Below are 9778 nucleotides of genomic sequence, written 5' to 3' on the forward strand. Positions count from 1 at the left end.
CAAATCCCCCTTTCAGCCTAAAGGACAACCGACAAGACAACCATGGAGAAATTTTTAACGTAGGAAGATCAGACCATTATTGCCAGAAAAAAAAAATGTAAATATCAAGGCCCCGTCTGGACCCAGACCAAACCCTGGTCCAACACAACAAGGGTTTAATTCAGTTTTATCTAATGAACATTGAGCCCATATTTCTTTCCAATTGTATAGCTTATAAAATCCTATAGAAAAGCCCAAAAGTAGAGTAAACAAATACTATAAAACCACTTGCATTTCCCGAAGTTAGGGTTTCTCTGATATCATACAGTTAGTAAGACAAGGAAAAACAAAAGCCTCTTCCTTAGCTAACTGTCTAAGCGGCTACTCTATACCTCAACTCAACCATGGTAACTCTTCTGTCTCTCTTTCTCTCTGTTTGGTGAAAATGTTTGCATGGAAATGTGTTTTACATGTTTGGTTGTTTTCGATTGTTAGATCATCCCAGAAAAGAACCGCCGCGAGATCTCCAAGTACCTCTTCCAAGGTAGCCCCTCGAATATAAATCCCATACCCATTTTAACTTCTTCGTATTGCATGTAAATCTTTGGATTTAAGATCTGGGTTTTATTATTATTTTGATTAAACAGAGGGCGTTTGCTATGCAAAGAAAGACTATAATTTGGCGAAGCACCCTGAAATTGATGTTCCAAATCTTCAAGTAATAAAGCTGATGCAAAGCTTCAAGTCAAAGGAATACGTGCGTGAAACTTTTGCTTGGATGCATTACTATTGGTACCTTACAAATGATGGCATTGAGTTCTTAAGGACTTACCTGAACCTTCCTTCTGAGATTGTTCCTGCTACTTTGAAGAAACAAGCTAAACCTGCTGGTCGTCCCATGGGCCCTCCCGGTGACCGCCCACGGTAATGGTTTCATTTTTTTAAAATTTGCTACTCTTTGATTTTTTCCTATATTGGTTGATGAAAATTTGTTGCTTTGTTAATTTTATGCTGGTTTTGAATGTATCAGCGGCCCACCACGCTTTGGTGACGGTGAGAGGAGATTTGGTGACAGAGATGGCTATCGCGGTGGTCCTCGAGGAGGCGGTGATTTTGGTGATAAAGGAGGAGCTCCAGCTGATTATCAGCCTTCATTCAGGGTAATGCTTCTTTCTATAATTTTGGGACTTTTTTTTAAATATACGTTGGCTGTTTTGTTACCACTTGGATTATGACTTTGTTTACAAAGTTAGGCTTGTCTGTACGAGGTTTAGGGTTTTTACAGTCGTTAGCTGCCTTAGTTATGACCAATTATAGAATTATTTGTTTGCTTTTTGGTATTTGCATACTATGTTACTGTCTCTGATGTGGGGTATGTTCATTTTTTTTTAAAGTTTTCCATGCATTTCAAGAATCCTTAGAGGATTGTATCCTCACACCCATAATCGATAATGTGTTTGACACGTGTTGATACGAATATTTCAAGAATAATGAAGAGTCTTGAGCAACATGGTTTACTTGTTTTGTTCCACCAGCTTAGTTTCAAATATGAAAATGAATTTTGTACCTGAGATTTTAATGCCTATAGTGGCTTAATATAAGCTGTGAACGAGTGTTGGGCTTGCTATGATGTTATTCTTCTTTGAAGAATGCAGTTTCCATATAATTTGCTTGCACCATATCAATGAGGTATTTATCTTATAATAGAGAAGCTGATATAATTTCATTGTCTTACTTGTGAATGCCCAGGGCCCTGGAACGCGGCCTGCTTTTGGTCGTGGAGGTGGTGGTTATGGTGGTGCTGGACCTGCTGTTCTTCCTTGAGAGATGATTTTTCGTGATGCATAATTTTGTCAGTTTAGGTTTGTTATCATATGGAGTTCATAGAAGTACTTGTCTTATGCTTCAATGTTTGGTAATTTTGGTTTGATGCTTAAAAACGCTGCTTCTCTTTGGTTCATTCATGGGGAATTCAGAAACAATGTTTTCTTTGCACTAAGTGCTTGATATATCTGTTATGTTCTTACGAGCTTTGTTGCATTGATTTTTTTGTTTCGATCAGAACTGAGTTATGTTAATATTTACATACAACATAGGCACCTAATCTCCACCAATGTTGACATAAACCTGGACTCAAGATTTAATCAGAACTGACATGGATATTCCTAAATGCCTAAATGCAAATCTTATCATTATTTCTTACACAAGAAATTGACATGATGTTTTCTTTCTCACAAATCTTCTCATCTGCACCATATTGCAGCGTACTCTGCATCCTACAATCATGCTTTTAGCACTGATCTAAGATCAGGAAGCCATAAATCCAACACCATCTTTGGATCAGCGTCTCTCGCAGATGTCCTTTACCAAACCATGGTCCAGAATAAGATTTTCCATGTCTCAGTCCCTAATGTTGCAGATAGCTTCAATGGGGGCATTTTGAAAGGATCCTAAACTAGAATATATCTCAAACATATGACCCTCCGTTACAAACAAAAACAAATCACCCATATCTCTAACCTTTCTATATTAGTTTGGTTTCAACATAAGAAAGGATGTTGCAGTCTTTTCCAGACTACATTCATCCATAGAGAACACGAATGAGCATTGTGAAAAAAACTCGATGCAACACAGAAATAGGAATTTCATGAGCTCTTAATGGTTGCTGTTGTAGCTGATTGCTTCAACGCCAGAACGCTCTCCTCCACCAAACTTCAAAACCTCTTTGAATGTTTGGACAATCTTCACCCGAGTTCAAGAATCTATCAAACCAAGCAAGCAATATATCCTGCTGCCATGCCAGAGGCAATGTGAGAATCGTGTTACTAAGACCATCCTCGATTAGATGTCGATCGAGGCCTTTTGATGCTCGCCTCATCATCCACCCGAAATCATTGTAAAATGGCACCAACCATGTCTGTAAAAGCAAGAACCTCGCTTCCTTTGACACCAATAACTGCCCTTTTCCAATTCCAACGAATAGCCGGGCAGTAACTCGGCTAACTTCGAACCTATGGATAGCTGGAACTTTGGAATGAGTGGCAGATAATTCAGACTGAGAAGCCCAAGATTTTAGAAAATCCTCAGCTATCTGTCTATCAATCAAAATGTCTAGAATCCAATGCAAATTATCTGCTTGTCTAGCAATCTGATTCACATCCTGCAAAACTGATGAAGCTGCTCGGAGAAAATGGCGTTGGAGCAGTTCCAGACAGCCGTCACAAGCGGAGTATAAAGACTCTTTCCGGAGATCGTTCTGAGAGGGATTCTCGCGAAGCATCTTCAACACCAATTCTTTCATTTCACGCCTTGCTTTTTCGTCTTTGCCTTGAAGAACCACATGCAAAAGCTTGAGAAGCACTTCTTCATTATCGCCACCATCAATTCCGTTATTAACTTCAATAGAAACCCTCTTTAAAACTTCCCCAGCTCCAACGTTTTCAAGGCGGAGTTCCGCCAATAAAGAAGCCACTTTTTCTTCTTCGTCCTCCGTCCACGGCGCGGCTTCCAAGTACTCCAAGCAAGAAAGAACCCCAGCATCAAAGCCAATTGCCGCTGAAACCTTAAAAAAAATACACCATTTCAACATTCCGATAAATCTTTGGAACATTAAAAAAGAAAAAAGAAAAAGTAAACCTTTACCTTCAAAATTCCAAGAACCTTAGAAACGTCCTCTCTCATTAACATCTTCCTCAAATCCTTACAATACATCAACCTCAAAACCTCAATGTAAACCTCTACGTCATCACAATCTGCTATTTCCACACTGTACGGCCCAGTAGGTCCATTCGTCTCTTGTGATCGGTCCGATAACTTCACTGCAAAAAACCTACTGTGAGCCACCAGTATTTGCCTGTGAACGTTCATTAACACACTAATCCCATCCTTGGAACTAAGCGTCAGCTTCATATCACTCGAATTCGGGTCGTTGAACTGGTTCCCAGGGCTACGAGTCGATAAAAGATCCGAAATTCGTTGCATGGTCAATGCCTGCTTATCGATGACAGGAGGGGGTTGGTTTTGTCTTGGACCTGAAATGGGTACTTGGATCTGGGCTTGGTCTTGGGTTTGGTTTCTTGGGTTGTTATCGGGTTCGTTAGCCATCATTTCGAAAAGGGTCGGACTGGACCTTGTCTTGTCCGTCGGAGGTGGCGGAGACATCGGGTTTAGAAGACCCGCCGTAAGGGCAGAGTTGAACTTAGTGAAACTCCAGGGAGAATGACCGTTAGAGAGCGCCGTCCCGCCGGTGAAGTCCATGACGGGTGATACACTGCCCGGATAATACCGGATCTTGAAACCAACCAAAGAATCGTTCAAGCCCTGGTCATGAACACCGTAGGCTTGCGGCGGAAGAGGAGGAGGAGAAGGCGGGGGAGGAGGCGGCGCAGGGAGAGGCTTCGAAGCAGGGCAGCACCAAGAGCTATCAGGGGAAACAATGGAGTCGGAGCAGGGATTTGTAGTAGCGGCAGCAGCGGAGGAAGAAATGGTGGTTTCTTTACAGTTGCGGCGTTTGGGCTTGATGGGTTGTGCTTGGACTTTGAGCAGAGCAGTAGGAACCGATGGTTTTGCAGAAATTGATGTCGTTGTAGTTATGGTTGTTGCCATGAATTAAAACGGTATTCAATGTTTACCTGTATTTTTTCTTGGTTGTCTTTTAGGAAAATAACAGCATTGGCATGAGCGATGGTAACTATTATTAACGGCGGTGGATACGAGAAAATAAAAATCAGAGCTGGGGTTGCCAATTGGATGAAAAATGGAAGTAAAAAACACGATCCTGTTCCTGTTCCTGTCAAAACATGAGCATTTAATGGAAGAGAAAGAGAAAGATGAGATTGTTGTGTGTTTGGGTTGATGGTGACATGAAACCAACCTGGCTTTGAGGGGGTTTAGCAATGTCGTTACGGTGCAAAAGCTTGGAGCAGGGGACAGGCTCAACCCCACCATCGTGTTGGTGGTCACTCTTCTGATCATTTTCTTATGCGTGGCATGATATCATGTCAGAGTGAATCATCCATATTTTCAAGAGTAAATTTATGGTACTAAAAAAGAGTTAACATGTTACAAGGTCCGTGACACATGACATGAGGCATGAGTTGGTGGGAATTGATTGTCTTTTGTTGCTGAATGAGGCAGGAGTGTAGTTGAGTTGGCAGTGAGTCCCATGTGAGATTTTTGGTGGTTATTTATGGGGATTATTCTCTCCCCCACCCCCACCACATTCACAATTACTTCTATTTGGGGTTTGTTTACCTTTGACTTCAAGGTAAATTTAATATCATTATTATACTTTAAGCAACAACAAAAATGTTGGAATTTAAATTAAATTAAATCTAACTGCTACTTTCACATGGCAGTATGTATTTGTGTATCATAGTTATACACAAAACTCTGTGGGGTACCATCTGAATTGAATTTATATAACATTTCTTAGCTAATGAAAACCCTATTTTGGGCATGAAAAAGAGACAAATAACAAATATCTTTTTTCTTTAAAACAATAAATATAAGGAAATGGAAACGGTAGAGAAATAATAGGATGCCATTGTAGTGACAAAATAATTATTTGTCAGGTAAGTAGAAATAATGCTGAATGGAAAAGTGAAAATAATAATATTAAAGAGAAAGAAACGTAAAATCATAAATAAATAAAAAGCAAAATGATGAAATCTTGTCCTAATATTTTAGTGGGTTTGGTTTAATATTTTGGCAGTCCCAAACGTGTACTTTTTTTATTTGAGGAGGAATAAAATTCATTTTGATTTGAAAAAGAATTGAATTAATTAAATTATTTAAGTCAATTTAAATAATTAATTCGAGTTTAAATCTAGTTAAATTTTACAATTTAAATAACAGATTGATATAAATAAATTTTACAATTTAAATAATAGAGTGATATAAATACCATCTACAATTCAAATATCATATTGGTACCAGTTCAAGAAAAACATACTCACCACCTTACTCTTCTTCGTTACAAAGGACTTATATAATTTAAATATCCAAACCCATTTCACATTTCTAGAAAAATATCTCCCACCCTACTCCACAACAAAAAATGTACAAACAAGACTAAACGAGTATATATTTGATAAGAGTATTTCAGTCTTACAACTCTTCACTTGCGCTGAAATGCTTGAAATTTTATCAACTTGGAATCAATTATACAGACTATGATACATCAGCAATGATATTAAAACTGCTGTGCCTTAAAAAATGATGACTATGTTGTCCTAAAAGTGAAGCTGTTCGGAACATAGAAGAACCAAGTTCGAATTAATAGAATCCATTCCGACTCATATCTTCAATGTCAATGATTCCACAATTCCAGATTCCGGATGCAACTGGTACCATGCCCCGGGGTGGGGGACCAATGTTTTTGAGCTCGGAGTTGGTACTGAAACATCATAAGCAATGCTGCAGAACAAGAATGACCTTACTATATTTGCCAATGATCCGGTAAGTTCAATCAGATGGCTGTGCATATCGAACCTGAGACATAAAGGAAAAGACTTTACCAACATGGTGCACCCGAATATAAAGAAGCATTCCGTCAACAGAAATAAAGAACAAATATATGAATGTGTGAGTTGTATTGTTTCAGTTCATCTTAACCAGTCAATCATCTCAGCCACCAGTGCCTATGATCAGGAAAGAGATGAAGATCAACCTGTAGACGAGGGCGAGCAGCAAAATTTCCTCTCATCGACATGCTTAACATCGAGTCCGATAAACCAAGAGCCTGCACTCACATCATCATGGGCATATATTCGAAGAATAGACCTGCAAGAAGAGGAAAACTATGGTTGACTCGATGCGATCTAGACGGCAAGGAGGCATTGAGAATTACCTATTAATCGAGATAAACTGCGCTAAAGCACTTGAAATGGCATATATTTCTCCTGAAGCATGCCGAAAGTATCTGCACCCAACACAAGAATTCTAAGGCGCAAATGGAAAACTTAATATATGAAGATTGCATGTAACACTAAGCATTGATCCTCGGTTGTATATATTGTTCGAAAAACCCAGAATTTGAACATGTATGCTGTTCTATCCAAGACTATCCAATCATTACTAAATTTCCACGACATATACTAGAGCAAAAAGATTCTGTTACTCACGATTTTGCATCGCCGAATTTCCACCAGTCAGGTTCATAGCATTTGTGAGTCCTATAAATGTTAAAGAACGTCAGTGTAAGGGCTCGTGAATCTGCGGTGATCACTATATCCTACGTAAGTTATCGCCTTAACAAAAACAATCCGACTACACTCACGGTTCGGAGAAAACTTGTCCGGATTTCATACACCCCATATAAACACGAGGCTTATCTGAATGAGCAGAGAGTGTTGCACCTAGTGTATCTGTAAAACAATCAAAGGACCAGCTATCAATATCAGTAAAGACTGCAAACCATAGCAGGCCTATTTTGCGGTTCAAAAATTTTGTTGCTCATCACTGAAAGTCATATTTTCGGCATGAATTCTTCAAATTTATGACTAAACTTAAAACGTCATTGAAAATGAAGTAATAAGATTAAAAATCACATACCAATATTAACATAAACATCATCATTGACCTTAACATAGAACTCTGCATCCCAACTCTCCACAGCATGAACAAAGAAAAATTTTATCTTGTTTGAACATTCCTCGGGTGCCTCCACTTGATTCTGTTGAGACATAAAGACCGAAATGAATATTCACCACTCCAAGATTGATTCCATAGGAGCATGTTGATTAACGTAAAAACTTCACTAGGTATGCAATGAAGCAGCTTCAGCTAGCTGATTAGTATACCAGAACAATGAAGTCATCAGTCTGCCTGTGTTCATTGTCAATCTCCCTGTCTAAACTATCTCTGCGATTCGCACTGCAAGTAATATAAATTTCAATGAGAAAAATGGAAAAAGAAAAAACTTCAGAAGCATGGATAAATCAGTTAGAGACCTTCTTCCTATCACGAACCGTACAACGATTCCTTTCTCTTCTAGTTTTCTCAAAGCTGCGCCTACACATAGTAAATGGAATGCAAATATCCATCAACATTAGTAAACAATCAAAGCATTATTTCAATATCCATCTAAGTTTAGATTAATGTTGCTCAAATTTTCATCCTAATTTCAGCACATTTATTGCTATTGATGCCAAGCCATCTAAACTTACAACACAATAGTATTAATCTGTCGTGTGGTTTCATAGATTAACAGAAGCAAATCTCAGCTTTTAACTTACTACCGGTACATGTGACTATGCCCAAGTGACTGAAACTCTTGCAATGCAAAGCATATTTGCTTAAAATACCACAAGTAACTTGCCAAGAGAAAGGAAGGGCATTACCTGATCCCATCCATGCTTTCCGAATTGCGTCTCGGTTTTTCTTTCGACCGAATGTTGTGATGATACCTATAACAGCTAATAGCCTTTTCTTAGAATGTGTACTGCCGTTCTCCGATCGCTCCTTTGAAACGAACCCTTCCTGTCTTGCAGCAGATAAATCCATCTCAAGGGCTGATAACTTATGCACTTGTTCCCTGAAATGTCAAGCTTTATTGGATTAGACTCGAATTCCCAAAGAAACAGAAGCAGAACAATGTGCCGTGCTGTAATTGCAAAAGCAAAATGGTTACCTGCAGGCTTCAACTTTTAGCTTATTATCAACAGATATAGCAGAATTTCCCTGAAATACAGTTTTTAACAATTAAATGGCATTGCGATTTAACAGATTTTTCCAGGAAAGAGATCATTTTCCAACTCCTCAAACATGAACATTATCAGAGCAATGAATTTCATGCTAAAACATCAAGCTTGATAGTGGATCCAAGTATCAATAGAGAAAATTTAAAAGAGAAAAAGAAAATTACCAGAGCAGTTGTTGTGTGAAGTTGTTGAATTAAATATACTCTGCTCTCAGCGTCTTGCCACATGCTACATTCACAAGTAAACCCAGAAAAAAGTAAGTTGCATATATGTATACGTATAACTTGAATGACTCCGAAAGGAAAAAGGAAAGAGAAAAAACCGGGCGGCAACGTAAATGGTGGCCATGGTAGCGAACATGGAGAGAACCAAAGCCGAAATTCGAGAATGAAAACCAAAGCCACCGGAGTTAGGAAGACGGTTACTCGATCCCCGGCTACGCATTTTCCCTTGTTCTCTTCAATAAAGAAAATTTAACAAGCAGATCTAAAGAGATCAAACAAGGACTTCAAAAGAAACTCCAAGACTTTGTGTGTTCTTTTTTTAAGCTTTTAACTGTTGGTTCGAGGAATAAGACTTCGTAACTAACGACTTCAACTGTTGAAAGGTTCGTTCCTTGTTTTTCTTTGTGTTTTTGCCTTTCCCGATTTCCCCCACTATTTCTTTGCAGAGAGGTTAATTAAAATAAGAATAATATTTGAGGTAAATAAAAACATGAGCTCTTTTATCATTGAATAAAAAAAATCGACCATACTTATAAATAAATATTAATTAATTATAATTATCATAAATAAATATTAATAATTTAGAGGTTTCAGGTTTAAGTTCCTAAATACTTTTAGTACTTATAAGTAATTATTATTTAATTATATTTAAATAAAACTATTAGTATTTATTTATAAATCATAAAATTTCTTATATTTTGACACAATGACATCAATATTTTTTAAAGACTTACATAATTAAATATGTGATTCAAATTCCTTTTTCTATTCTTTCAGTTTTTCTCTATAGTCTCACGATGTTACATGGTGCTTTTAAATTATTCCACGTGTTTATTTCAGTCAAAAACTAACACTGTTAGATTGATCTACTAA

The 9778-nt window shown here is 37.9% G+C and overlaps 3 protein-coding genes across 4 annotated transcripts; 1 reads left to right on the forward strand and 2 right to left on the reverse strand.

Annotated features, from left to right (window-relative positions):
* Positions 1-247: 247 nt before the first annotated feature.
* Positions 248-2043, forward strand: LOC108457035 (40S ribosomal protein S10-1-like). The gene is made up of 5 exons (XM_017755836.2): positions 248-386; positions 475-523; positions 627-903; positions 1010-1139; positions 1729-2043. Exons 1-5 carry the CDS (start codon positions 384-386, stop codon positions 1801-1803), a joined length of 534 nt encoding a protein of 177 aa, XP_017611325.1. The 5' UTR covers positions 248-383; the 3' UTR covers positions 1804-2043.
* LOC108457034 (BTB/POZ domain-containing protein At1g63850-like) lies at positions 1748-5150 on the reverse strand. 2 transcript variants are annotated; one of them, XM_053018976.1, is made up of 3 exons: positions 4853-5150; positions 3622-4768; positions 1748-3541 (listed from the first exon to the last, which is right to left on the reverse strand). In XM_053018976.1, the coding sequence occupies exons 2-3, from the start codon at positions 4582-4584 to the stop codon at positions 2663-2665; spliced, it is 1842 nt and encodes a 613-aa protein (XP_052874936.1). In that variant the 5' UTR covers positions 4585-4768; positions 4853-5150; the 3' UTR covers positions 1748-2662. The 2 variants fall into 2 exon arrangements, with proteins under 2 accessions (XP_052874936.1, XP_017611324.1); XM_017755835.2 differs by having other exon boundaries at positions 3622-5150.
* An 814-nt stretch (positions 5151-5964) lies between these two features.
* LOC108455879 (hydroxyproline O-galactosyltransferase HPGT1-like) lies at positions 5965-9379 on the reverse strand. The gene is made up of 12 exons (XM_017754448.2): positions 9004-9379; positions 8846-8909; positions 8612-8661; positions 8322-8515; positions 7932-7992; positions 7782-7854; positions 7534-7654; positions 7259-7346; positions 7104-7154; positions 6830-6901; positions 6650-6762; positions 5965-6471 (listed from the first exon to the last, which is right to left on the reverse strand). Exons 1-12 carry the CDS (start codon positions 9123-9125, stop codon positions 6449-6451), a joined length of 1032 nt encoding a protein of 343 aa, XP_017609937.1. The 5' UTR covers positions 9126-9379; the 3' UTR covers positions 5965-6448.
* Between the last annotated feature and the right edge of the window lie 399 nt (positions 9380-9778).

The sequence above is a fragment of the Gossypium arboreum genome, chromosome 9 (assembly GCF_025698485.1).
Source record: "Gossypium arboreum isolate Shixiya-1 chromosome 9, ASM2569848v2, whole genome shotgun sequence".
NCBI lineage: Eukaryota > Viridiplantae > Streptophyta > Magnoliopsida > Malvales > Malvaceae > Gossypium > Gossypium arboreum.

Coding starts and splice junctions, on each gene's coding strand:
- LOC108457035 (XM_017755836.2), top strand. Junction 904..1,009: donor CCTCCCGGTGACCGCCCACG/GTAATGGTTTCA, acceptor TGAATGTATCAG/CGGCCCACCACGCTTTGGTG. Junction 1,140..1,728: donor ATTATCAGCCTTCATTCAGG/GTAATGCTTCTT, acceptor GTGAATGCCCAG/GGCCCTGGAACGCGGCCTGC.
- LOC108457034 (XM_053018976.1), bottom strand. CDS start 4,584: ATGGCAACAACCATAACTACAACGACATCAATTTCTGCAAAACCATCG. Junction 3,542..3,621: donor AGGTTCTTGGAATTTTGAAG/GTAAAGGTTTAC, acceptor ATTTTTTTTAAG/GTTTCAGCGGCAATTGGCTT.
- LOC108455879 (XM_017754448.2), bottom strand. CDS start 9,125: ATGCGTAGCCGGGGATCGAGTAACCGTCTTCCTAACTCCGGTGGCTTT. Junction 8,516..8,611: donor CTAAAAGTTGAAGCCTGCAG/GTAACCATTTTG, acceptor TTGACATTTCAG/GGAACAAGTGCATAAGTTAT. Junction 7,655..7,781: donor CTGATGACTTCATTGTTCTG/GTATACTAATCA, acceptor ATGTCTCAACAG/AATCAAGTGGAGGCACCCGA.